At 57.7% G+C, this 26,086-nt stretch overlaps 1 protein-coding gene and 1 long non-coding RNA gene across 6 annotated transcripts in view; one reads left to right on the plus strand and one right to left on the minus strand.

Moving 5' to 3' along the window:
- HAGH (hydroxyacylglutathione hydrolase) overlaps positions 1 to 19,584 on the plus strand; it is a 28,703-nt gene extending 9,119 nt beyond the window's left edge. For 2 of the 5 annotated variants that reach the window (XM_047780936.1, XM_047780937.1), the window contains exons 2-9: positions 1,759 to 1,934; positions 2,430 to 2,494; positions 4,890 to 5,007; positions 5,852 to 5,960; positions 8,920 to 9,050; positions 9,339 to 9,440; positions 18,604 to 18,683; positions 19,323 to 19,584. In XM_047780936.1, the coding sequence (XP_047636892.1) occupies positions 1,830 to 1,934; positions 2,430 to 2,494; positions 4,890 to 5,007; positions 5,852 to 5,960; positions 8,920 to 9,050; positions 9,339 to 9,440; positions 18,604 to 18,683; positions 19,323 to 19,422 (810 nt within the window). In that variant the 5' untranslated portion in view covers positions 1,759 to 1,829 and the 3' untranslated portion in view covers positions 19,423 to 19,584. The remainder of the gene's footprint in view (positions 1 to 1,758; positions 1,935 to 2,429; positions 2,495 to 4,889; positions 5,008 to 5,851; positions 5,961 to 8,919; positions 9,051 to 9,338; positions 9,441 to 18,603; positions 18,684 to 19,322) is intronic. The other 3 variants (XM_047780938.1, XM_047780939.1, XM_047780940.1) reach the window with 2 other exon arrangements.
- A 1,357-nt stretch (positions 19,585 to 20,941) lies between these two features.
- On the minus strand, positions 20,942 to 25,996 carry LOC125127628 (uncharacterized). Its single transcript, XR_007135012.1, has 3 exons — positions 25,418 to 25,996; positions 23,185 to 23,993; positions 20,942 to 22,303 (listed from the first exon to the last, which is right to left on the minus strand). It is a non-coding gene; the product is annotated as an uncharacterized LOC125127628 (long non-coding RNA).
- Between the last annotated feature and the right edge of the window lie 90 nt (positions 25,997 to 26,086).

Consider the following 26,086-nt stretch of genomic DNA (forward strand, 5'->3'; position numbering starts at 1 on the left):
GAGCTGTTGGAGCCTTGCCTTTGCCGGGTCTCCTGTCTATAACGAGGCGTTGGACGCCCTGACCTCCAGGGGCCTGCTCTTCCAGGTGTTCAGATTCAGCTTTCACTGTTAGCTCTTGTTTTGTTGGAATATTTTGACCGTGATTTTGAAATCTCCTTTATTTCCTGATATCTTATGTGGTGATGGAGCAATAGGGGCAGTAGGTTAAGCTGAGTCTTTGGAGCTGGTTAGCAGTTAGCTTCGTGACCACAGAGCTCTTGGTACCAAGATGGAGCAAGCGGGAAGCCGTCCTTGGTGGTTTTCAGATCTCACTGAGAGCGGTCAAGGTTCTGGAGTGGGTGATGTGTCACCGTTACCAAGGAAAGAGCTGGGTTTTTTCTGTTTAGGGAGCTCATGAAAGTGTCTGACATGGAGGTTCCATTGTGGGTCAGTGGCAACGAACCCAGCTAGTATCCATGAGGATGTGGGTTCAATCCCTGGCCTCGCTCAGTGGATTCAGGATCCAGCCAAAGCTGTGGTGTAGGTCGAAGACGTGGTTCTGATCTGGCGTGGCTGTGGCTGGCAGCTGCAGCTCGGATTCGACCCCTAGCCTGGGAACTTCCATATGCCACACCTGCAGCCCTCACAAGGAGAAAAGTGTCAAATCTAAGAGTTTCAGTGTTGGGAGACAGGCAGATAGTGTGAGCAGGACTGCAGGGAATTGGCGACAGTGTGGCTGCCTCACTCTGAGGGGTCCCCGGCCCTTGAAGCTGTAAAGACCTCTCTCCCAGTTCAAGAAAAAGCAAACGACATGTGTCTCAAGACTTGGCCTTGACGATGCTCTGTAGTCCTCCTGAGGCGTGGATGGTACGCCCTGGGGCTCAGAGGAGGTGGCATCACAGAAACCTGATCATACAAAAATGTTTGTCTTCCTGAGCATGAGGAGAAAGGCCTGGAAAAAGCCTAGCTGGGTATTAGAGAAAAGGAGCAATTGACTACCCCTGTGTGATCCTTAATGCTACAGTTAAGGTAGGTCCCTGCCAGGCAGGCACATAAGCTTGGATCCTGCATCAGACTGCCCCTGTAGACCCTGTAGACGTGGTCTGTCAGTCAGTCAATGCCGCTTGCTCTCTCAATCCCTTTTTTTTTTTTTTTTTTTTTTAAGAGAGGCCCCCTTCCCAGCACCTACTCTGGAACCTCATGGCTGTCTTCTGTTACTTTTTGCAGGTTCCCCCCCCCCCAACAGCCACACCTGCAGCCTATGGAGGTTCCTAGGCTAAGGTTCAGATTGGAGCTGCAGCTGAGGCCACAGCAACACCAGACCCTTAACCCGCTGAGTGAGGCCAGGGATTGAACTCGCATCCTCACAGAGACATCATTGGGTCCTTAACCCGCCTAGCCACAATGGGAGCTCCCCTTTTGCAGTTTTAATACCTTTCACGCTAAGACTTAAAGTGTAATTGGGGCCTTTGTGCATTTTTAGATTGACTAGGAGTTGCATTGTTGAAAATACCTTGCCGCCTGTCTACTGGTTGCTCAGCCTGCCCCGCAGCCTTCTTTGGTTCAGTGGAATGGTGATTCTGTGTCCTGAACACGTGAATCTAGAACGATGGTGGTCACTGCTCTCATTTCTCAGGCTCTGGGCAGATTTTCATTTCAATTTCACCCAAATTCCCATTCACAACCGTGATGCCGGAGCTGCTGGGGCCAGGGCTTGCCTGGAGGTCTGGGCCCAGCGCAGCCTCGTGGGCGCCCTCACTGGAACCACTTGGTTTTCAGGTCCAGCCCTGCTGGGACTCCTTCTCCACCACACAGACTCCAGGAAGAGCTTGACCGTGGAACAGGGCGCCATGAAGGTTGAATCGCTGCCTGCTCTGACTGACAATTACATGTACCTGGTCATTGATGATGACACCAAGGAGGCCGCCATTGTGGATCCAGTGCAGCCCCAGAAGGTGGGTGGTGTGGCCCGAGCTCCGCTTCATCTCCTGATGAGTTTGATAACCATGGAGCCCCCGGGACTTGGCGGAAGCTAAATGGAAATGAACCCATTTGGTTTTTGAAAAACAAATGAGCGTCCAGTCCCTCTGTTATCAGGGGGAAGGGCCAGCGAGAGGGGTGGTGGCACCCAGAGGCTTTGGCGTGGAGAGGAGCGGGCTTCTGTCCGTAGAGACCCTGGGCGCAGAGGAGGGGCCCTCTCAGCCCTGTCTTCCTGCGGGCCTTGTGGCCCGGGTGTGGCCTCTAGGGGTGGCAGTGTCGGCCGGAGGGGCTTGGAAGGGTCCTGGGTGGGGCTGAACTACCAAGGGGGTGGGGAGAAGGCCTCCCTGTCCCCCTGCTCTCCTGGAGTCTGGGCAAGTCAGCCGATGCCCCCGCGCGCCCGCACCTGCAGGCCGCTGAGCCAGTGCTGGGGGTGTGACTGTGGCCTGTGTCCGCCTCCCGTTTGGTTGCAGGTTGTAGAAATGGTGAGAAAGCACGGGGTAAAGCTGACCACGGTGCTCACTACCCACCACCACTGGTAAGTGCTCTGGAGGCCGGGCTGCTCCCGGGCCGGCACTGCTGCTGGGGAGGGTGGGCGCCCCTCCGGGTCCGCCCCAGCGCCATTCCGACAAGGTTTCTGGCTGCTGCCCGGTGTCTCCCGGGCTTGCCGGCGTGGGGGCTCTGAGGGGAGAGGCTGGGGCTGTGGGGCTGTGGCCGCGGGAGGGCCTCCAGCTGCGTCTCTGAAAGCTCTTGGGCTCATATGATGGGAAATTGGCCTTGGGTGCTGGGGCATAAACTAGCTTAGACATTGGTTATTAGTATTGCTTTTTTTATGGCCACACTCGTGGCACATGGAGGTTCCCGGGCCAGGGGTTGAATCCAAGCTGCGGCTGCGATCTTCGTGTCACAGCTGCGGCAACACTGGATCCTTTTGCCCATTGTGCTGGGCCAGTGATGGAACCTGTGTCTCTGCCGTTGGTCTTAACCCACTGTGCCACAGCGGGAACTCCTAGACGCTGATGTTTTTAAAAATCAAGTAGTCACGGAGTTCCCGTCGTGGCGCAGTGGTTAACGAATCTGACTAGGAACCATGAGGTGGTGGGTTCGACCCCTGGCCTTGCTCAGTGGGTTAAGGATCCGGCGTTGCCGTGAGCTGTAGTGTAGGTTGCAGACGCGGCTCGGATCCCGCGTTGCTGTGGCTCTGGCGTAGGCTGGTGGCTGCAGCTCTGATTAGACCCCCAGCCTGGGAACCTCCATATGCCGCGCGCGCGTGGGAGCAGCCCAAGAAGTAGCAAAAAAAGACAAATAAATAAATAAGAAATAAAAAAATAAAAATCAAGCAGTCGCATTTGGAGAGGTTGTGTGTTTTGATATTTGAAAGCTAACAGATGGAAGAAGCTCTGATGTTTGGGTTTTAGGACTAGAGTTGCCTGCTCATGGCCCTTTTGGGTTTTTGAGACTTTGGAGGCTTTTTAGAGCTAGGAAAATGTGTTAGGCTCTGAATTTTCTTTTCCGAATAACTGCCCAAGGGCAGCCAGTGTCTTTGAACCTATTCCTGTGGCTACTCGCAGAGCATGGCGTGTCCACAGGTACGGGGAGGCCCCTCAGCTTGTGTGTGTGGGAGTGTCGCGTTGGTGGCTTGGCCAAAGCTTGTTAAGTTTGGAAACTCATTGGCTCATGTAACTGAGTCACTGAGAATCTTCGGGCCTGTTCAGCCCCTGGCATCAGGTGTTACTTTCTGACCCAATTAGGGACGTGGACCTACGGCGGTGACAGCGCAGCAGAGAAGGAAACCTACCCACTGGGCGCAGGGCCGGTGCCCTCTCGGCCTCCCCAGCTTTTCACACTGGGGAGCTCTCCTTTGCCGAGTGGCCCCCAGGGCAGAGGTTGCTCTTCCCACGTTGTGATGCTGTGTGGTTTAGGGTGCAGCAGAAAACTAAAGAGGCCCCCAGCTGAGCTCCAGGGTGTGGCCTGTGCCACCCTCCCGGCTTGGCACTTGGGCAGGTCGGGGTGAGCGCTGAGTCAGCCGAGCTGGCTGGGCGGCGAGCTTATCTCTGAGCCCAGGTGTTTGGGGGCTTGTTGGCAGAGCCCATGGGTGGGTGCGTAGTGAGGATCCGGGGTGCCCTGGCCACTGGGAAGCCTTCGCCTCGTCCCGCAAAGCCTGATCTCCTGGGCTCGGGACCCCGGCGGGCTTGGCTGGTGTGCTTCTTACCCACAAGGTGCACGCCTGGGGCTCTTCTGCTGACCGCCTTTCTGAAGCACGGGCCAGGTGACCCGGGAAGCAAGGGCAGCTCCTGGGAATCCATCTGCGCTAGCCTGTCCCTAGAGGAGGAATCACCCTCTGTCAGCTGGGCATTGCTATTTTAGAGAACAGCGCTGCCATCTGCTCAGGGTCCCGACTGGGCTGAGTGCAGTCGCCTGGGGGCTGAAAACTCCTGCCTCGCAGGGCTCCCCCAGGCCACTGCCCCAGGCCCACTGCCTCAGGACGTGTGGGTGGGCAGCAGGCCCCATGGGTCCGCAGTGACTGATGCACTCGATCTGGGAACCGTGGGTTAGCAAGTATCCAGGTGTTTGTGGTTTGGTTCCTCCTCTCCAGAAGCTTCTGCAGCAGCAGGGCAGGGCCATGGAAGTGCCTCTCTTGGCAGTGGGTATCTGAGAATGTTCTTTGTAGTGGAGCCAAATGACAGTCGGGAAGCGAGGGTCCTGGGTTGGAAGATGCATTTCTGCTTCAGAGAAACGTAACTGGGAAAAAGACAAATTCTGTTTGGGGAGTTCCCTGGTGGCCTCGTGGGTTACGGGTATGGCGTTGTCATTGCTGTGGCGCAGGGTCCATCCCTAGCGTTTGGGTACAGCCAAAACCAGAAAAACCCGCTGGGTCAGGGTTTCACCCCTTCGTACCAGCAGGAGCCCCAGCTCGCCTTTCCCCCCCGCAGGGACCACGCTGGTGGGAACGAGAAGCTGGTCAAGCTGGAGCCTGGGCTGAAGGTGTACGGGGGCGATGACCGGATTGGGGCTCTGACTCACAAGGTCACACACCTGTCCACACTGCAGGTGAGCAGCAGGCTGACAGAAGGGGTGCAGTCGTGGCCCTGTGGGACTCCAGGCCCTGCGAATGGGGTGGGGAGGGTACCTCCTCCTGGCTGTCCCCTCACTTACCCCAGGGACCGGAGGGCACTCGAGGGCCTGGCCGTGGAAACCGCCTAGCCTGCCAGTGGGTGGACAGGCCCTCGGGCTGCCTGGGCCCAGACAGTCCCCTCGTGAGAGCATCACTGGTGCATCTGGGTGCAGGTGGTGACCGGTTGAGGGCAGAGGCCGTGGGGGCGCCTTTGTGACAGCGGGAGGCGTGGAAACCAGCTCTTCGTAGGCCGCCATTCTCCCTCCGCTGGTTTGCAGTTCTTGGGTGTGGACGGTCGTGAGGTTATGTGGAGGGCTGTCCTCGCAGGTGACGCAGCCGAGGCCCAGGGGCAGGTGGTCGGGACGGGGCACCGTGCACACATGCCACACGGGTGACCGAGGTGCAGGTCACGCAGGCGCCCGTCCTTGTGGCAGCCGCTCTTAGATGTGAGCGTTTTGAAGTACAGAGCAGGATCAGGGTGCAGACAGAGAGAAAAAGCAAAAGCTGAGCATCTGAGAAGGAGAAGCATCTCTGCGGGCCCCATGCCTGGTTCACATTTGGCTGCTTCTGAGCAGAGAACAGAATCGGCCCCTTGGTTTTGCTCACCAGCAAATACCACAGCTTCCAGGGTTTACCAGCCAGAGCCAGGTCTCGCCAGATGGACCAGCAGCCACGTGCGCCCGCTCGCCCTCAAGGGTGGCCCCTGTGGTGGGCGGGCATGGGGTCTAGGGGAGCTGTACCTTCGGACGGGCCCCCGCACGCCCATGTGTGTCATTTCAGGTGGGCTCTCTCAGCGTCAAGTGCCTGTCGACGCCGTGCCACACTTCGGGACACATCTGCTACCTGGTGAGCAAGCCCGGCAGTTCCGAGTCCCCGGCCGTGTTCACAGGTGCGTGCCCGGGTGTGCGGCTGGGGGTCTGCTGTTCTCTGCAGGGACCCTCTGGGAGGAGGGCGGCTCGGGAAGCCTCGGGGCGGAGCAGCAGATCAGTTCCTGCGGGGCAGCCCCTGCTGGGCGCTGCGAGAGCACCACGGCACTCGGTGCAGGGCTGGGGCGGGCGCGGGCAGCACCTGAGCCCCTCCGACCCTGCACCGCAGTGGCGTGCAGCCACAGGCCTTTCCCTGCGAGCCTCTTCCTGATGGGGATGTGGCCCCAGTGCCCCTCCAGCAGCAGGCACCTGGGCCCAGGGGGGCCAGCAGACCTGCCTCGTGCACAGCCCGTGTGCTGCCTCTGCCGCCCCATCCTGCCACAGCCGCGAGCAGAGTGGGTCGGGCCAGAGACGGCCCCGGGCCCGGGTGTTGTACGGTGGCCCCAAAGAGCGTGGAAGGCGGTGCTGATGCCCCACCAGGATCGGGCCGTGTGCGCAGCGCCTGCTGGGGACGGGCGGGCCTCTCCAGCACATGGAGGGGCTTCTCCTCTGACAGGAAGAGGGAGAACCCTGGTGCTGGCTGGGGAACCCGGTAAGCGGAGCAGCCATGTGACACGGGGTCTTCAGGATGGCGGGAGCAGGCGGCCGAGGATGAGCACAGAGCAGGGCCCCTCTGCCACCTCAGCTCGGTTAGCCAGCATGTCATCTCGAGCCTCCCCCAGATTGATGTCCCAGTCGTGTTATAACCACAGTGAAACTTGCTTTAAAAACACAACTGCTGGGAGTTCCTGTTGTGGTGCCGTGGGTAATGAACCCAACTCAGAGCCATGGGGTTGCAGGTTTGATCCCAGGCCTCGCTCAGTGGATTAAGGATCCGGCATTGCCAAGAGCTAGGGTGTAGGTCGCAGATGCGGCTCGGATCCTGCCTTGCTGTGGCTGGGTGGAGGCCGGCAGCTGTTGCTCCGATTCGACCCTGAGCCTGGGAACCTCCATATGGCTTGGGTGTGGCCCTAGAAAGTCAAAAAGACCAAAACCAAAAAGCCCCACAATGACTGATAGCACATGGGCTCCTGGAGTGGAGCAGGGGCGTCCACAGAAACCCAGGTGGGGTCGGGGAGAGACGGCAATGTGAAGGGCCACCCAGGGCCATCCCTGCAGCTTGTCTGTAAATGCACGCTTAGCTCCCAGTCTGTACTTTTAGTTTAAAAACTGGCTCTTTTCAGGGTCTTTGCTGCAGTAGTAGCAGATGCAGCTCCCAGCCGAGTCCTGAGAGCAGGTGGTGTGGGGCCGCCGGCCTTGCCATGGGCCTCATGGGACTGTGCTTTAGAGCAGATGGGCAGGCCATCTGCTCCGTGTGTCCCCTTCCTGTGTGCATGGTGGGGGTGGCGTGAGGTGGGGGGGGTGGCCCGTGCTGGGCCTGGTGAACCTTCACATCTGCCTCCTTGTTCCTCCCATGCCACATGGGCCCCTGGCGTCTGGCTGCCCGTCCGTCAGGTGGGTGGCAGGGCCTGGGAGGTGTGCGGGCCCCGGCGATGGCCCTGGGGACTGTGCTCATGTGAGAAGCCATGTGCCCGCTCCTGAAGGTGTGCAGGGCTGACTGGCCAGACAGCCCGGACTTCGTGCTTGGCGTGCTGGTCTCTTGTCCATGTGACAGTGGCTGGCAGGAGGCTGCGGGGTCTTACTGCTTATGATACACATGTGAGAGTCCCCCGGGGCCCTCCGTGGTGAAGCTACGGTGAGGGGACCTTGGCAGGGGGGCCTAATGATGTGGACGGCCTGGAAGCTCCAGCTGGCCTCTGTGCCCAGCCCAGGAGCCTGCAGCGTCCTGAGCTGAGGGGATGGGTGGCCCAGCTCCAGCTCAGGTTGGAGCCACCGTGGGCCCTGCTCCCTTTCCCGCTGGGCCAGAGCTGAGGGAGCAGTACACCAGCAGAGGAGGTGACAGCCGTGGCCCTGGGAGGGAGCGGGCAGGACTCGGCGCTGGCAGGAAGAGGGGCTGCGGGCTGGGGAACGGGCCTGGGGCAGGGCACTCTGCTGCTGGCTGGCCAGGTGTCTGTGTCCGAGAGGTCGGGGTCTGGGGCCTCAGGTCTGGGAGCCCAGCTCACGGCAGTGAGCACCTGGCCAAGGGAGCCACTCAGGTGGCGGGGAAAGGGGCTGCGGGGACCACAGAACTGAGCGGGGCTGGGGGCAGCCTGCGGGCGGGAGGACACCTCCAGGCGCCCTTGGCAGCTGCTGGTGAAGCTTGAGAGTCTGGGGGTGCAGGGGAATGGTGACCCCCACTGGCCGGGAGAGAGACATGGTAGCCCCCAGAGGCCCGAGCCCAGGAACTTCAGCCCCAGAAAGTAGCAGGTGCTACTGCAGCTCCTGTGCGCGGCCCCTCCTCCTCCTCCTCCTCCTCCTCCGAGCTGGGGCATCCATGGGGCAGCCCCATCCCTCGTGCTGGGGCTGTGCTCACAGGCTCCCCAGCTCCCTGTTCCTGGTTTCTGTCGTCCTGTTCTGAGTGGGCAGCGTGGCCCTTCGGCTCCCGGGGAAGAGGCCCAGCGGCGGGTGCTGGGGCGAGAGGGCCTGGGTGCGGGAGGCCGCACGTGGAGACCTGGCCTGTGTCGGGGCGGAGGGAGGGCTGAGGCGGGCAGGGCCGAGTCTGGGAGGTGGCAGGTCTGTGTCTGGGGCCCTCGGGGACAGTGGTCCTGCGTGAGGGGCTCCTGGAGCGCCCAGGCTGGGCAGGGCCTGTGACGTCAGGGGGCTTTTGGGGCAGGGGTGGGGGTCACAGGGAGGCCTGGCCTGGGAGGGGCTCCCAGGTGGGGGAAAGGGCTGGGTGTGTGTGGGGGTCTCAGCTCCAGGTGACAGAACTGTGCGGTGACCCCAAGGTTTGAGTTTGAACGGCTGCTTGGGGCCTGGTGGCGCCACTTTGTGAGACTTGCGGGAAGAGGCTTGGGGAGGGTGGGACCCAAGACCCATGGGTCTCCCTGGGTGGGGTGCTGGCAGCCCCTCCAGCCCCTGTCCTGTTCGCAGGCGACACCTTGTTTGTGGCCGGCTGCGGGAAGTTCTACGAAGGGACGGCGGACGAGATGTACAAAGCCCTGCTCGAAGTCCTGGGCCGGCTCCCTCTGGACACAGTAGGCAGCGCCCTGTCCCCGCTCACTGTGCCCAGGGGCAGGAGGACCCCGCCAGCTCACCTCCGGCCAGGCCCTCTGCAGCTGCGGGCACTCGGGGCGGCTCTCCCCGCTGGGGCCTCGCGCTGGGAGGGGGGTGGAGGCGTGGCTGCTGGGAGCGTTTTTTTCTTTAAAGGTGTGTTTACTGCCTTGGCACACCCTGCACCCGCCCAGGGCCCTCTCCCGGGGTCCCGGGGGTTGGCGGGTAGGCAAACCAGTGGCTTCAGAGCCGCGGGCTTGCTCTCTCCCCAGCGCGTGTACTGTGGCCACGAGTACACCGTCCACAACCTCAAGTTCGCGCGCCACGTGGAGCCCGCCAACACCGCCATCCAGGAGAAGCTGGCCTGGGCCAAGGTGAGCCGGGTGCCCTTGGGCGCCACCCGTGGGTCAGGGGGGTTCAGACAGCCCAGCTCTGTGCAAGGAAGCCCTGGTCGTCTCCTTAGATGCTTTGGGACTTCAAAGGGCAGCTGGGGGCTGGGCCCAGGATACTGTATCGTCGACAGGACAGGTGCCCAGGTGAGGCCAAACCAGCAGGTCCCCAGCCCATTTCTCGTGTCCTGGGCATCAGGCCCGATGGGCCCGCGTCTGGCAGCACCTTGGCACCCTGCTTAGGGAACCACCCCGAGGGGCTGCTTGTCTGAAAGGCATTTCTTTCAGCGGTGGACCCGGTGTGGCCTGTGGTGCTGGGGGCATCTGCTGTGGGGGTTGGGAAACGCTGCCAAGGCAGTGACTTTCTCCCGGACACGGGTCTGTCCGGTCGTGGAGAAGTGGTGTGGGTGAGACACGCCTGCGAGGCCTCAGGTGCCGGGCTCCCTCCTCCCGGCCTCAGTGAGGCTCGGTCTCAGAGAGGGTTTTTCCCCCATAAATCACCTGTTTTTGTCAAGCATCTTTATCAACTTTGCAAGATGGGCTTACAAAATAATACGTGTAAGAATTCAAACACTAGCCTAGGGAGTTCTCGTCGTGCTGCAGAGGAAACTAATCTGACTGGGAGCCGTGAGGTTGCAGGTTTGATCCCTGGCCTCGCTTCAGTGGGTTAAGGATCCGGCGTTGCCGGGAGCTGTGGTATAGGCCGCAGGTGCGGCTCGGATCCCGCGTGGCTGGGGCTGTGGTGCAGGCCGGCGGCTGTAGCTCCGATGGGACCCCTAGCCTGGGAACCTCCATGTGCCGCGGGTGCGGCCCTAAAAAGATAAAAGACAAAAGAAATTTTTTTCTCATGGTATTTCATATGGTTGTGCTATTTGTTCATCTGCTCACCTGGATGGACTTTGGGGCGTTTTGCTGTTATCAATAAAACTCATGTGAACGTTCATGTCAAGTCTTTGTGTGGACACAGTTTTCACTGCCGTGGGCACATACCCGAGTGTAATTGCTGGTTGTGTGGTGAGTGTACGTTTAACTTCTAAGAAACTTCCAAACTGTTTGCTGCTTGTGCCATTTGGCATTCTCACTAGCAGTGCGTGAGTTCCCGCTGCCCCGCGCGCTCACCAACACGTGGTGTTGCTGCTCTGTCACATTTTAGTGTATCGTGTGTAGTGGTATCTTGTAGTTTTAAAGTTTACATTTCTTGGAGTTCCCATCCTGGCTCAGCGGCTAATGAACCCGACTAGGATCCATGAGGAGAAGGGTTCGATCAATGGCCCTGCTCAGTGAGTTAAGGATCTGGCGTTGCTGTGGCTGTGGTGTGGGTCGCAGACGTGGCTCGGATCCCAAGTTGTTGTGGCTGTGGTGTAGGCCAGCAGCTGTAGCTCCGATTCGACTCCCAGCCTGGGAACCTCCATATGCCATGGGTGCAGCCCTAAAAAGACAAAAAGAGAAAAAAAAAATAATAAAATTTCTGTTTCTCTGACGGCTAGGCTACTGTCCCTTCATGTGCTTACTAGCCTTTTACTGTCTCCTTTTATGTGAAGTGTGCGTTCAGATCTTTTTTCCATTTTGAAAGTTCAGCTGTCTCCCTACTGAGGTGTAAGAATTCCTTACATATTCTGGAAACAAGTCTTTGTCAGATATGCATCTCAGCTATCTCATCCCGTTTGTAGCTCGCCTTTCCATTTTCTTTTTTGTGGCCACACTTGCGGCAATGCTGGATTCTTTAAACCCCCGTGCCAGGCTGGGGATTGAACCCGCACCTCTGAATCAACCTGAGCCGTTGCAATCATTCCTTTTTTAAGGGCCACATCTGCAGCATATGGAGGTTCCCAGGCTAGGGGTTGAGCCGGAGCTGCAGCCGCTGGCCTACACCACAGCCACGGCAATGAGGGATCTGAGCTGCATCCGTGACCCACGCGCTGCAGCTTGTGGCAGTGTGGCCCTTAACCCGCTGAACGAGGCCAGGGATCAAACCTGCATCCTCATGGATACTAGTCGGGTTCTTAACCCGCTGAGTCACAATGGGAACTCCTCCTTTTTCTTAACAGTGTCTTATTCTTCTTTTTTCCTGAGCCACGATGGGAACTCCTATTTATTTATTTTTTTGTCTTTTTAGGGCCGCACCACCTGCAGCGTATGGAAGTTCCCAGGCTAGGGGTCGAATCAGAGCTACAGCTGCCGGCCTCCACCACGGCCACAGCAGCATAGGATCTGAGCTGTGTCTGCGACCTACACCCCACCTCATGGCAGTTTCTGATCCTTAACCCACTGAGCGAGGCCAGGGATCGAACCCACATCCTCATGGATACAAGTTGGGTTTGTTTCCCGCTGAGCCATGACGGGAACTCTGTAAATTTATATTAGGCCAGTGGTTCATGTCAAGTTGCCATCTGCTGAAAGGTCGGGGTTGAAGTTTGCTCTTTTGTACACTGGCGTCAGTTGCTCGGCACCACTTGCCGAAAAGCCTTGACTCTGCTCCTTGGATTACCCTACCCTTTCTACTGGATAAAACGGGCCATGCAGGCGTGACTCTCCTCTAGACTGTGTTCAGTTTCATTGACCTGCAGGCTCCTCCTTACATCAGCAGGACTGTCCTGAGCACTGGAGGTTGTGCCCAGCCTACGAATCTAAACTTATTCTTTTTTGAAATTGATTTGGGCTCCTCTGAGTCCGTCCCATTTCCATGGCAATTTTAGCATCATCTTGTTAATGTCTACAAAAAAGTCACCTTGGCTTTTTTTTGTTGTTGTTGTTGGCTGCCCTGTAGCATATGGAGCTCCCCCGCCAGCGGTCAGCTCAGAGCCTCAGGCGATGTAGGCCGCAGGCGGCAACACAGGATCCTTAACCCTCTGTGCCGGGCCGGGGGTCGAACCTGCGTCTCAGGGCTCCCAAGACACTGCTGGTCCCACGTTGCCTTGGCAGGAACTCCCAGCGTGGCCTTCCCTGGGGACCGTGTTGTCACAAGAGAGGAGAGGGAATTGGGATCCTAACAGTACAGAGTCCGGGCACCTGATAGAGCTTCACGCTTATCCAGGTCTTTCGTTTTTCTCAGCAGCGTGGTTTTCAGAGTTGGAGACCTTGCGCTGGGTGCCTGAGCACCTTGTATTTGGATTTTGTCGTGCAGGATGGTGGCCGTCTCGGGAAAGCCGTGATTGGGGTCTCCTGTGACCGTGCTTACCTGAGCCGGGCATCTTTTTCACAGACCCTTGGCACGCAGTCATGGCATCATCTGACGGTTTGGTTTCTTCTTGCCCATCCGTGTGCCTTTTCACTGCTTTTCTTGCCTTACTACACCAGCTGAGATGTTCAGGACACCCTGAGTTGGACGTGGTGAGCGTGGGCCCCTCTGGCTTGTTCCCCGTCTTGGGGGCAGGAGACTCTGTCTTTCACCGTCAGCCTGTTCGCCGCGGTTTTGGTGGACGTCCGCTTTTTCAGGTTGGCGAAGGTCATAGATGTTTCCGGTTTTCTGAGAGGTTTTGGCACGAGTGGGTGTTGGGCTCCGTCAGGGGAATTGTCTTCCTCTGTTCCTGCGGCGAAGAGCCCATCAGCGGGGTTCACAGGTTAAACCAGCCCCGCGTGCCCGGCGAACCTCAGTCACGGCGTCTGTCTTGTGAGCGACCCACCTGCACCCTTACTTTCTTGGCACGTCTTGGCTCCGCACAGCGGGGTAATGCTGGCCTTGTAAAGTGAGCTCGAAAGTGTTCCCTCCTCTTCTCTGAGGAAGTTTTTCTTCTGTGGTTGTTACTATTTCTTCCCTTAATGTTTGTTAGAATTCACTCATGAAGCTTTTTGGGGTACAGAATCCTTTTTTGTGGAAAGATTAAAAAAAAATTTTAGGGAGTTCCCTTCATAGCAGTTAACAAACCCAACTAGTATCCACGAGCACGTGGGTTCGATCTCTGGCCTTGCTCAGCGGGGTAAGGATCCGGCGTTGCCGTGAGCGGTGATGTAGACCGCAGACACGGCTCAGCTTCCGCGTGGCTGTGGCTGTGGTGCAGGCCGGCAGCTGCAGCTCCGATTCACCCCCGAGCCTGGGAACCTCCATATGCCCCGGGTATGGCCCTAAAAAGCAAAAAAAAAAAAAAAAAAAAATTACAGCTTACAGTTGATTTTCAGTGCTGTGCCAGTTTCTGCCATACAGCAAAACTGTCAAGTTTTTTTTTTTTTGGTTATGAACGAATGTCTTTACTTCGTGTAGAGCCATTAGACTCTCACATCTTCGTGAGTCCGTCTCGTTCGCAGCTGGTGTCATGCAGGGAGTGTGTCCTTTTCATCAAGGCTGACGAGTGCTTTGACCTCGTTTCCCTTTTGACATCAAGCTTGTGGAGGTTCAGTCCACCCGCCTCTGCCGAAAGCGAGCCGTGGCGGGACCTCTGGGCGTGTGTGCCCGTTAGACGACTCCCACCCCAGGGAAGAGGCAGGAAGCTTCCATCCCTCCCCAGAGCTTCCTCACGCGGGGCTCTGTGTCCTCCTCCAGGATGCCCCGGGAACCCGGTCGGCACTGTCTGGAATTTCCCATGCCTGGAACGGGACCGTGTATGCTCGGGTAGCTTTTTCCACTCAGCAGAGTGGGCCTCAAGTTCTCACATGGGGCTGCAGCATCAGGCCCCCCTTTGCCCTGCCGAGCAGCGGTCCTCTGCTCAGAGAGGCCACGTTTCGTTCCTCCCCACCCTTGTCAGGAGACATGGGTGTTTCTGGGTATGGGCCGTTGTGAGTAACGCTGCTGTGACCCTGGGCACAGGCTGCCGTGTCTTCTCTTGGGTACACACTGAGGAGTGCAAGGCTGGGTTCCGCTAGGGGCACGTCCAGTGTGTAAAGAAACTCCCAAGCTGTTTTCGACAAACGGTTTCTCCTCCGTTTCCATCAGCAACGTGTGGAAGTCCCAGCTCTTGGACACCCTCCCCGACACTTGGTACCGTCGGTCTTTTGAGTCTGTCTCATGTGTATTTAGTATTTCACTGTGGTTTTCGTTTGCGTTTCCCTGGAGCCTGCTGATGATGTTGAAAATCTTTTCTTGTGCTTACGGGCCACTCCGAAGTTTTCAGATTTTCTGCCTATTTAAAAAACTTATCTCACTGTTGAATAAGAGGGTTTTTTGAAAGGCATATGCTGCATGCGATAGTTCTTTGCTCTGACTCGTTTCTCCCTTTCCGTGACTCGTCTTGTAGTTTCCCAGCAGTGTCTTTTTTGTCGGCGGCACCTGTGGCATGCAGAAGCTTCTGGGCCCAGGACTGCACCTGAGCCGCAGCAGCGACAACTGTCACCCACAAGGCTACCAGGGAACTCCATAACAACGTGTGTTTTATTTTGTTTTTTAAGGAAAAATGAATAGGCAGGTACTGACAGTGACTTGAAGGAGGATTCATAAGTAAAAACATACAATCTAAAACATACACACAGAGCATACTGGGATCCAATAGGAAACTTTAAGTTTTGAATATACAGTAACGCTCTAACCCTGATTAATTTTTTTTATTTTTAATTTTTGTGTTTTTAGGGCCTCACCCATGGCACATGGAGGTTCCCAGGCTAGAGGCATGATCGGAGCTGTAGCTGCCGACCTACACCACAGCCACAGCCACACCAGATCCTTAACCCATTGAGAGAGGCCAGGGATCAAACTTGCATCCTCATGGATGCTACTCAGATTCATTTCCGCTGAGCCACGATGGGAACGCCTCTAACCCCGATTTAAAAAGAATACATGGAGTTCCCATTGTGGCTCAGTGGTTGGTGAATCCGACTAGGAACCATGAGGTTGCGGGTTCGATCCCTGGCCTTGCTCAGTGGGTTAAGGATCCGGCGTTGCCATGAGCTGTGGTGTAGGTTGCAGACGGGGATCAGATCTGGCATTGCTGTGGCTCTGGCAAAGGCTGGTGGCTACGGCTCCAATTCCACCCCTAGCCTGGGAACCTCCATGTGCCGCAGAAGCGGCCCAAGAAATGGCAAAAAAAAAAAAAAAAAAAGAGAATACAGTTACATAGCAGAAAAGAAATATATTGGTACCATTGAGAATGAAAAGATAGTGGCATTACAGTAGTAATAAATTTAGACTAAGACATCAGCAGGATAATAAAACCCCACCTCCCCCCGCTGTGTCTGGTGGCTTGCCGTTTTTAAGAAAACCGTCTGCCGGCTGTAAGTCTGTGCTGGGACACTTGGTGCTGCCCCAGTCCACCAGTAGGAGGCAGCATTACCCTCCCACTGCTGCTCACCTCTCCACCTGGCCTTCAGGTTTTATTATGGTCCATTGTGTTGGTTTTGGTTTTGAAATTGTAATGGAGTATAGTTGGCTTAAAATGCTGTATCAGTTTCAGGTGTACAAAGTGAATCCGTTAGACAAAAAATATATCCATTCTTTTTTCCAAAATAGGTTATTACATCACCAGCGTCTTCGGAGGAGCAGATATTTTAGATTTTGATGAAGTCCAGTGTCTTAATTTTCTTTTGTGGTTCATATACTTTATCAGCTATTTAAGAAATTTAGGAGTTCCCATCACGGCACAGGGAAAATGAATCTGAAGAGGAACATGAGGTTGCGGGTTCGATCACTGGCCCTGCTCAGTGGGTTGAGGATCTGGTGTTGCCATGAGTTGTGGTGTAGGGCGGCAGCTGCAGCTTGGATCCTGCATTGCTGTGGTGTAGGGCGGCAGCTGCAGCTCTGATTCCAGCCCTAGCTTGGGAACCTCCATATGCCGCGTGTGCAACCCTAAAAAAAAAAAAAAAAAAAAAAATTTATGGCGTTCCTGTTGTGGTTCAGCAGATTAAGAACCTAACTAGTTTCCATGAGGATGCTGGTTTGATCCCTGACCTCATGCAGTGGGTTAAGGATCCAGTGCTGCCTTGAGCTGTGGTGTAGGTCGCAGACATGGCTTGGATCCTGCATTGCTGTCCCTGCAGTGCAGGCCAGCAGCTGCAGCTCTGATTTGACCCCTAGCCTGGGAACTTCTTTATGCTGTGGGTGTGGCCGCAAAAAGACAAAAAAAGAAGAAAAGGAAAATTTTGCTTTTTCCAGAGTGAAAAAGAAAACATCTGTTTTCTTTTGGAGGCATTATGGTTTCAGCTCGATATGATCCAAATGCCCCCACGCCTTCTCACTGTCTGTTGGCCCTGTAGTGACGTCCCCCCTTTCATTTCTGATGTTGGCAATTCTTTTTCTTTGCTGTACTTACCAGTTTTGCTGATTTAAAAGCACATCTTTTGCCTTAATTTTCCTTGTTTTCCTACTGCACTGATTTCTGCTTTTAGCTTAAAAACATAAAGTTTTAAAAAACCCCTTCCTGGGAGTTCCTGTTGTGGCCCAATGGTAACGAGCCCAACTAGGATCCATGAGTACGCGGGTTTGATCCCTGGCCTTGCTGAGTGGGTCATTGCTCTGGCGCTGCCATGAGCTGTGGTGTAGGTCGCAGGCGTGGCTCAGATCCTGCGTGGCTGTGGCTGTGGCCGTGGTGTGGGCCGGTGGCTGCAGCTCCAGTCAGACCCCTGGCCTGGGACCCTCCATGTGCCGCGGGTGTGGCCCTGAAAAGACAGAACGAAACAAAACCCCTTCCTTCTACCTCCCTTGCATTTGCTTTGCTCTTTTAATGGATTCTCAGTGTGGAACCCAAGCCTTGAGACCTTTCTTCTTTTCTAGCAGAGGCGCCTGACGCTAAAAGCCTTGACTATCCCCAAGGCCTGCTTTAGCGGCACACGCGTGGTACGTGGGAGTGATTCCCTTCAGCGGGAGGCATTTCAGGGAATCCCTGGCGGTGTCTCGGATGCACGGGGCTCAGGGATGGTGCTGCAGGAGACATCCGCCCGCGTGAGGCTTGACCTTCGGGGGCTCCATGCTTCAGGGAAAACTCCAACACGTTGGTTCTTGTTTTAACGGGTGACGGAAACGGGTAGAACAGCTCGCACCCCCGGCTGCAAGGGGCCGTGTTTAAAGTTATCCTTGGAATCGGTCCACTTGTTTTCCTCCCTCAGAAAAGGCGGAGGAGGATTTCTGAGGAGAGAGAGGACGGGGGGGAGTAGAGGACGGTGAGCAAACATTTTAGACCTGTTCCCACTAGAAGGGTGTTGGGAGGTGAACAGTAAGCCTCCACCTTGGCCTCCTCCAGACCCCAACTTGACACACCAGCCATTTGACGGTTACCTCTTTTTTTCTTTTTGGTCTTTTTAGGGCTGCATCTGTGGCACACGGAGGTTCCCGGCCTGGGGTGGAACGGGAGCTGCACCTGCTGGTCTGCACCACAGCCACAGCCACGCCGGATCCCAGCTGCGTCTGTGACCTACATCACAGCTCATGGCAACGTCAGATCCTTAACCCACTGAGCAGGGCCAGGGATCGAACCCGCAACCTCATGGATACTAATCAGATTTGTTTCCGCTGTGCCACCACAGAAACTCCTAAAGGATTACTTATTGATACCACTGCTCGTGGCACAGGGTGGGATTGGGGCGGGGGGGTGGGGGGAGGCTTGGGTCTGAGGGTCCCTGATGGGCAGGAGGCCCAGGTGTGGGCACTGATGGGGATCCACAGCCTGCGGCCTCGGGGTCAGTAGATGCGCTGGGGCTGCAGGGCGGGCGGCGACCCCCAGCCGTTAACTCTGACCTTCTTCCTGTAGGCGGCTCGGTAGGAGCGACCATTGCCCAGACGTCCCCGTTGGCGTCTTTTCTCTGCCCTGGTCAGTGCTGATCAGTAGCCAGGCCACCCCGAGTGGAGGTGATGAGCTGCCCGAACACCTGATGAGAGCCACCCTCTGGGAGGCTGTCCTCCCTAGGGAGGGACACGGGACCCTGTGACCTCCCTGTCCTCGGCAGGAGGCGCTCACGACTCACCCGCTGTCTGGGGGGGGGGGGGCGCACTGTTTTCTTCTGTTTGCTGCGTTTTCGCCGGTCATGACTCCTGGGATGTGAGACGGGCGCTCCTGCTCACGAGAAGGAAGCTCCCGTCCCCTGCACCTCCAAGACAGCAAGGGGAGGGGACGGGCGGTGGTGGCAGCCGGGACACTTCCCCGCGTCTCCTCTGCACGGGTGGGAAGGGGCCTGTCCTTGCACCGACACCCCGCTCGCTGCATCGTCTCGGTCGCACGACGTTCGAAGGTGGTTAAAGGGTCTCGGCAGTGTCGCCTTGAGGAGGCCCCGTACTGAGGCGACTGTCTTGCAGGAGAAGCACAGCCTCGGGGAGCCCACGGTGCCATCCACCATCGCGGAGGAGTTCACCTACAACCCGTTCATGCGAGTGAGGTGAGGCCCCCGCCGAGTGCCACGCTGCCGGGGCACAGCTGCCCAGGGGCCCGGGTGGTAGAGTCTCCGTGAGGTGCAGCCGAAGAATCAGATCCTTGTTCTTTTCTTTCCTGTCTTTGGAGGGCCGGCCCCACAGCAGATGGAGGTTCCCAGGCCTGGGGCTGAATCGGAGCTGCTGCTGCTGGCCGACGCCACAGCCACGCCGGATCCTTAACCCACTGAACGAGGCCAGGGATCGAACCCGCCTTCTCGTGGTTCCTTGTCAGCTTTGTTTCTGCAGAGCCACGATGGGAACTTCAGATCATTTTTCTTAAAGGGGGATTTTTCTGGGTGTCCTGGCAGGGGTCGGGGTCCTTTCTGTTCCCAGAGTCAGATCTGGCGGCGGGGGGTGGGGGGGACAGGACTTGTGCCTGGGGAGCCTCTAGGCGCTGGGCCCGTGCAGGATGCCTGCCTGTGCAGTTGGTATCCCTGCCTCCTGGGTCACCAGCAGGACGGGTTTGGCCGGCCTTCCCTGAGTTGGCTGTCACATGTCACTTCCAAGACATGTGCCGACTGCCCCTGCCGTCGTCTTCCCTGGTGCCCTGGGAGGGGTGGCGGCACCACGGGCGCTGCCTGGAGCCTGGAACTCGGCTTCTGCAGGGAGAAGACGGTGCAGCAGCACGCGGGCGAGACGGACCCCGTGACCACCATGAGGGCCATCCGCAAGGAGAAGGACCACTTCAAGGTGCCCCGGGACTGAGGTGCCACCGCCGCCGCCACCTTCAAGCACACTCGGGTATTGGGACGCGTTAGATGAATTTCCGGCTGGGGTGCAGGCCATGCAGCCTGTGTAATTTTAAATTAATTTCAGAGCGCTTCGCCTGTGTTATCCAATGTTCTAATGCATATATATAAGTGAAAAGGTTGAGAAAGTCTTTATTCCCGGAAGCTCCGTGTGCAGACCGTCACCTCTGGTGTTTCCACGTGGCCCCCAGGTTGCCGCGAACCCCCACGCCCTACTCATCACGGCTCCCGGGGGCCTGGCCTAGAGAAGTCACCTTCTCACGATGTTGGGTCCGTGTTGACGCGTAGCAGAACCCCGGGGCCGGCGCAGCGAGGGGTCACTGACCACTTGTGTGGTGGGGGTGCTGGGGGCTCGGGTGGGGAGCGTGTGGGCCGGGAGCCTGTGGCATGTGGTCCCTGAGGCGCCACGCTTTACACACCTGTCCCTGCAAAGGCTGGCCTGTCCTGGGGACATTCCCAGGACTGGTGTGGACAGAGGATGCTGGCACATCTGCTGTACTGGGGATGTGCCGGGTGCCCACCAGGCTGGCAGACGCAGCCACTGGCCACGCGTCGCCTCTGCTGGAGGCCTGGCACTCTCAGCCCCTGCTCCTGCCTGAGAAGCGGGGCCTGTGCCAGGCCGCCCTGGGAAGCGCCTGTCCTGGTCTCGTCTTCTTGCCAGGTCTTGGCTCGGTCTGGACCCCAGGGGAACTGGGTGGGTGCTGGCATCTTGGGCAGAGCCGTTGGGAGGTCGGCGCTGGGAGAATGAGGAGGGTGGGCACGGTGCATCACGAGGGCGAACCGGGGCCCCGAGCAGGAGGAGGAAGGGATGTGACTCGGGGCGCTGGAGGCAAGAAGGACCGCGGGGAAGAGGGTGCTGGTCCCAGCGTGGGGGTGGTGGTGTCCGCTTGGCCTTGGTTGGTGGTGAGAGTGGCACCAGGACCCAGGGCCTGAGAGGCTCCGCTGGCCCAGCCGGTCCCCCAAATCCCTCCGCATCTCACGGGCACGGCGATGCTCACCCAGATGCCCGCCTCTGTGTGGCTAAGGCTCACCGCCGGCTCTGTAGGTGGCCCCCGCTTGTCCCGTCCCTCCTCGTCCAGACAGGTCTTGGCGTAGCGTGGTCCTGTCCCGTCTCCTGGCTTCCTCAGCTCCCCGTCCAGGCTGAGGGCGTGTCCCTGTGCCGCGTCCTGCGTGGGTCTCAGCGCGTGTGCTGAAGTGGGACTCGTGCTGGTGCCGGGCCTGTGCCGTGTGGTGGAAGCGGGCGCTCGGAGGGAGACCTTTCACCTTAGGGGGGGTTTCACCGGCGTCTGCCCGGCTGCGGTGGTTGTATGTATCCCTCACCTCCTAGGCTTCTCCCCTGCTTTCTGACCACGCTCTTTCTTCCTTTTTTTTTTATAGGGTTGCACCTGCTGCATATGGAGGTTCCCAGGCTAGGAGTCCAATCAGAGGAGCTGCAGCTGCCGGCCTACGCCAGAGCCACAGCAACTCGGGATCCCAGCCACATCTGCGACCTGCACCACAGCTCACGGCAACGCCAGGTCCTTAACCCACTGAGCGAGGCCAGGGATTGAACCCACGTCCTCATGGATGCTCGTTGGGTTCACTAGCCGCTGAGCCGCAGCGGGAGCTCCTTCTTCCTTACTGTCGTCAGTCGCAGGCCGGGCTGCGTACTCTGCGATTTCTTTGGTTCTCATTTGTTGCTGGCTTCACCCTCTGGTGTCTCGGTAAAGACATTATGAACGTGGTTCACTGCCTTTTTTAAAATTTTTTGCCTTCATGGTAAATGCTGGTGTGTCCTGTTTAACGATTCTTTCCCGCTCTGATGTCTTCCTATAATTTCATGCATTGTTTTTTTCATTTTTTCACACTTGGGCTCACGGTTCGTATGACTGTGCTCATTGTGATAGTGTCCGGGAAACGGACACCTACTGTCCCCCCCGCACTGCTGGCCATGCGAGGAGCGTCTGGGGTCCAGAGCTGCTTGGTGGCTCTACCTTTGGTCGGTACGTCTGGCCCCCCTTCCCGTTCCGACAGCTCTGGGACGGTTCCCTTCCAGGCAGGGCTGCTGCTGGCCCTCATGGAGCGGGAGCTGGTACTCTGCTCTTAGGTGTGAGGCCTGGGCTTTGGTGTCAGGACGGGGATGGAGTGCTGACCCCTGGACGGGGCTGAGGAGTTGCGGTTTATGACCATGCGGCGGATTCATCAGCTTGGCTCTCTGGTCCCCCGTCAAGACTGCCTTCGCCTCAGACTCCCTCAGGAGTTGAGTTTTCCTGTAAAGGCAACACGCCAGGAACAGCCAAGGAAGATGAGCACAGGGCGGGCGGGCGCCTGCCCTGGAATGTGGGGCCCCCTCTGCGAGCCCTGGCGTGGTGGTCTGGGGCGTCACCGCGTCGCCCCTGGGGCGCACCAGCCTCTCCCTGGATGCCCCGCCCTCTGGTCACAGGTGGGTCTTCTGGGGACGGCCCCCAGGGGGCGCCGCGAGTGAGAGCTCAGGTGTGGTGTGGCCGGGGCTGTGGTAAATACTCGTGTCTCCCCCACCCCGGCAAGTGGGGACAAGGTCTGATGGTCGCGGCTTTGTCCCCAGAGGCCATGGTCTTTGTTTCCTGCTGCTCTTGCCTCTGAATCACTCCCGGGTCAGGTGTGCGGGGACACTTGCTGAGCCTCCTGCGGGCCCCACTCCTGACCCCACGGGTGGGTTACCAGCATCTGAACGCTGACGGGGGGTGGGGTGGGGGGGGCAGATACCGAGATGCGGTGGGGACGCGGGGGTGGGGGGGCGCCTGGAGTTGCTGTCTGTCCTGGTGGCGAAGACGGGTCAGACGAGGAGGCGGGACGGAGGGGCGAGCCATGCAGACGCCCTGGGCGGTGGGTTAGGGGGAAAGAGGTCAGGACCTGTGGGGACCGGGGCGCCCCCTCTGAGCTGTGCAGAGGGGGGGCGCACAGCCGACCTAAGGCCACTGGCGAGGAGGCTGGGGCGGTGGCCCGAGCGGGAGGTGGCGGCAGCAGCATGTGGCCCCCGCTTGGGTCTGAGCTGTGGGAGCCGAGCACTGGGCAGGGAGGCAGCGAGGGCTCCGACCAGTGTGCTTGGGTTGGGGCGAGCCCTGGAGCCCGGAGGCTGGGCTGTCCCACGGCAGTGAGGTGGGGACACCGGGGCGGCCTGACTGGAGGGGGTGTTGCGGGGAGGAAGGGCCTGAAGGCAGGCGGTGGGCGAGGCGCTGCCGCAGCACTGGGCACGGCCTCCCGGGTGTGTACGGCAGCGCAGCGGCTCCCAGGGCCAAGATGTCCTGCCCCCGGGCCGGGCCCCCCTGATGCTCTGCTCCGGCCCGTCTGGCCTGGGCAACGCTAAGGCCCGGAGCTGCCCCGCTTCTCGGGGCCTGCGGGAGCTCGTGCGGGGTGGAGCCTGATGTTGCTCATTTTAGGAACTAGTGACGCTGCCTTGAATGTTAGCGGGGCTCTCCCTTGGCTGCTTTGGGCCATTGGTGGAAACGTGTTCTCGTGCCCGTTTCCCAACACGCTCGTACCCCGCCGGGGTCCCGGCCTGCGCCGCTGTGCGGCCCTCTGCTCACTGGCCTCGCAGCCTGGGCGCTGGCTTTCCCGGCCCCTGGGGGTCTCTCCTCCTCCTGCCTAACTCCCCACCCCCGCCCGGCCCCGTGGTGACCCTGCTGTCGGGCTCCCTGGGTTTCTTCCCCACGCCCCTCTTCCTGGGAGGACTTGTAGGGTGTTTCTCAGCTGCTGTCACCTGTCTGCTGGGGGGAGGCTCCGTCCCTCACCAAGCTGCGCTCTGGTCACTCCCTGGGACCCTCTGGCCCTGCCCGCGGGTGGTGGTCTTGCTTCCGGCAGCCGGAGCCCTGGGTCCTCGCTGTGTTCCTGCGGCCGTCTCCCCGCCCTGCGTGAGTCCTGTGCGGGCCCGGGGAGGTTATTTTCCTCCAGCTCAGCTCTCAGCAGTGACGGCCTGTTACCACTGAGACTCTTCACTTACTTTTTATTGAAGCTGAGATGAGATTCACCCAGTGTACAGTGAAACTCGGTGGTGTTTCGTGCATTCGCAGTGCTGCGTGACCCCCGGCTCCTGCCGGCATCTGAAACTCCCATCCCTCATCTGTCCGCACAACCACAGGGGAAGAGGCTTTACCTGGACCGTCCACTTCTGGGGACACTGGTTCTGCGTTGGGGCAGCAGCGAGGCCCGGGGAGTAAGTGGGTCTCAGTGGCTCTGGGAGCGCCGTGCAGGCGCCGCGGATCCAGAGAGGAAGGCAAGGCTGGTCCTGCTCCCATGCTGCCCCCGGGCACGCGCACCTGCTCCACTGTCCCTCGGAACCGTCAGCGCGCAGCAGAGGCCAGGACCACTTCTGCCCTGGGCTTCGAGCCCAGCTGGGGCCCCGGGGGGGGGTCCAGCCCATCAGGCCCTTGCTGCCTTCTCCATCCTTCCTCCCGTTCCGCAGTTCAAGGAATTTTCTTTGTCAGCAAGTGGTCTTAGGCCAGAAGCTTGACTTCTCCAGCTCTACAAGCACTTATTTTTCTTTCCTCTGATGTCTGTTCTAATAATCCTCTGTTGAAGAAAAGAATACCACCCCACCTAGTTTGAAAGGGGCCAAAGAACTAGATATTGAAAAGATAAGTACGCACAACTGGAGAATCTTTAAATGGTCCAGTCGATAACAGGGCATTCACGCAGCTGAACCTATTTATTTGTTTTGTTTTTCAGGGCCGTGCCCGCAGCACATGGACGTTCCCAGGCCAGGGGTCTCCTAGGAGCTACAGCTGCCAGCCCACACCCGAGCTGAGTCTGCGACCTACACCACAGCTCACGGCAACGCCAGATCCTTAATCCACTGAGCGAGGCCAGGGATCGAACCCGCAACCTCATGGTTCCTGGTCAGATTCATTTCCGCTGCACCACAACCGTAACTCCTCTCCTTGTTTTAATCTGAAGGATTCTACAAGTCACAGGTATATCTTCTTCATTCCATCATTCAATTTTTTTTTTTTTTTTGCCACGACAGGAACGCCTGAATCTATTTAAAAGACATCATCAGCATCGCCAGGTGCTCATGGAACATTCTCCAGGATAGACAGGATCTTAGACCACAAAACAAAGCCCAACAATTTTTTTTGTCTTTTCTAGGGCTGCACCTACAGCATATGGAGGTTCCCGGGCTAGGGGTTGAATCGGAGCCACAGCCGTCGGCCTGCACCACAGCCACAGCAATGCAGGGTCCGAGCCGCGTCTGCGACCTACGCCACAGCTCACGGCAATGCCAGATCCTTAACCCACTGAGCAAGGCCAGGGGTCGAACCCGCAACCTCATGGTTCCTCGTCGGGTTTGTTAACCACTGAGCCACCACGGGAACTCCCACAACAAATTTTTAAAGCTAGAACATACTGTGTATAATTTCAAGCTCCAGTGGAATTAGATATTTATAACAAAACGAAGTCTGGAAAACCCCAGACACTGGGAAGCAAGTTAACATGTAAATAGTGCGCGTCACAAAGATGACAATGAACACTCAGCATCCCCACGTCTGGGCTGCGGCTGAGCAGCGCGGCTTATACGGTGCTTCAGTGTAAGAAGAAAGGCTCAAAGCAAACCCAGGGGCTCTACCTTAAACACTAAAGAGGAGCAGACAAAACCAAAGGAAGCAGAAGCAAAGAAATGAGTGGTGAGCAGGGAGATCAGTGAAATGGAAAACAGAAAAAAACCCTGACCAACAAGATGACACAAATGACCAAAATCACGACTGCGAGAGGAGACATCAGTACCCACTGCAGAGGAAGAAGCAGGCCCTACCAAGGCCCGGGCACACCTCCAGGGAAGGTGAGATGAGCACACGCCTTCAGCTGATCTTTAAAACATCTTAGTTTCAGAGGCAAAAAGAAACCTTAGGTCCACACGGCTTCACAAATACATTCTCTCAGTAGCACCCTTCACAAGCACTTCCAGAAAATACAGGAGGGAACACATCCCCACTCACTGTGTGAGGCTGGTGTGAGCCTGATCCCAAACGGAGAGCCAGCGACCGGTGTCCTTCATGAGCACAAAATCCTTCAAATGTCAGTACCACGAGCTCCCTTGTGGCGCAGCAGGTTAAGGACTGATCCTGCTGTGGCTCAGGTTCAATCCCTGGCCTGGGAACTTCCGTAGGTGGGATGTATCACAGGAATACAAAGTTGGTTCAACATCTAAAAATCAATTAACAATAAACCATCAAATAAAGGACAAAACCCACACAATAATCTCAATGGATGCAGGAAAACATTTGACCAAACCCCACACCCGGGAGCTCCCTTGTGATGCATCAGGTTAAGGATATGGTGTTGTGGCTGCCGTGGCACGTGTTCAATCCTGGGCCTGGAAATGGATTCCACATGCTGTGGATGTGGTGAAAAAAATTTCCACACCCGTTTTGTTACAAAAAATGTCAACAGGAGTTCCCGCTGTAGCTCAGCAGTGAATGAAACTGGCCAGCATCCATTATGACGCAAGTTCGATCCCTGGCCTCGCTTGGTGGGTTAAGGATCTGGTGTTGCTGTGAGCGGTGGTGCAGGCCAGCTGCTGTAGCTCTGATTTCGACCCCTAGCCTGGGAATCTCCATGTGCCGTGGGTGCGGCCCTAAAAAGAACAAAAAAAAGAAAAAAAATCC

The sequence above is a fragment of the Phacochoerus africanus genome, chromosome 5 (assembly GCF_016906955.1).
Source record: "Phacochoerus africanus isolate WHEZ1 chromosome 5, ROS_Pafr_v1, whole genome shotgun sequence".
Lineage (NCBI taxonomy): Eukaryota > Metazoa > Chordata > Mammalia > Artiodactyla > Suidae > Phacochoerus > Phacochoerus africanus.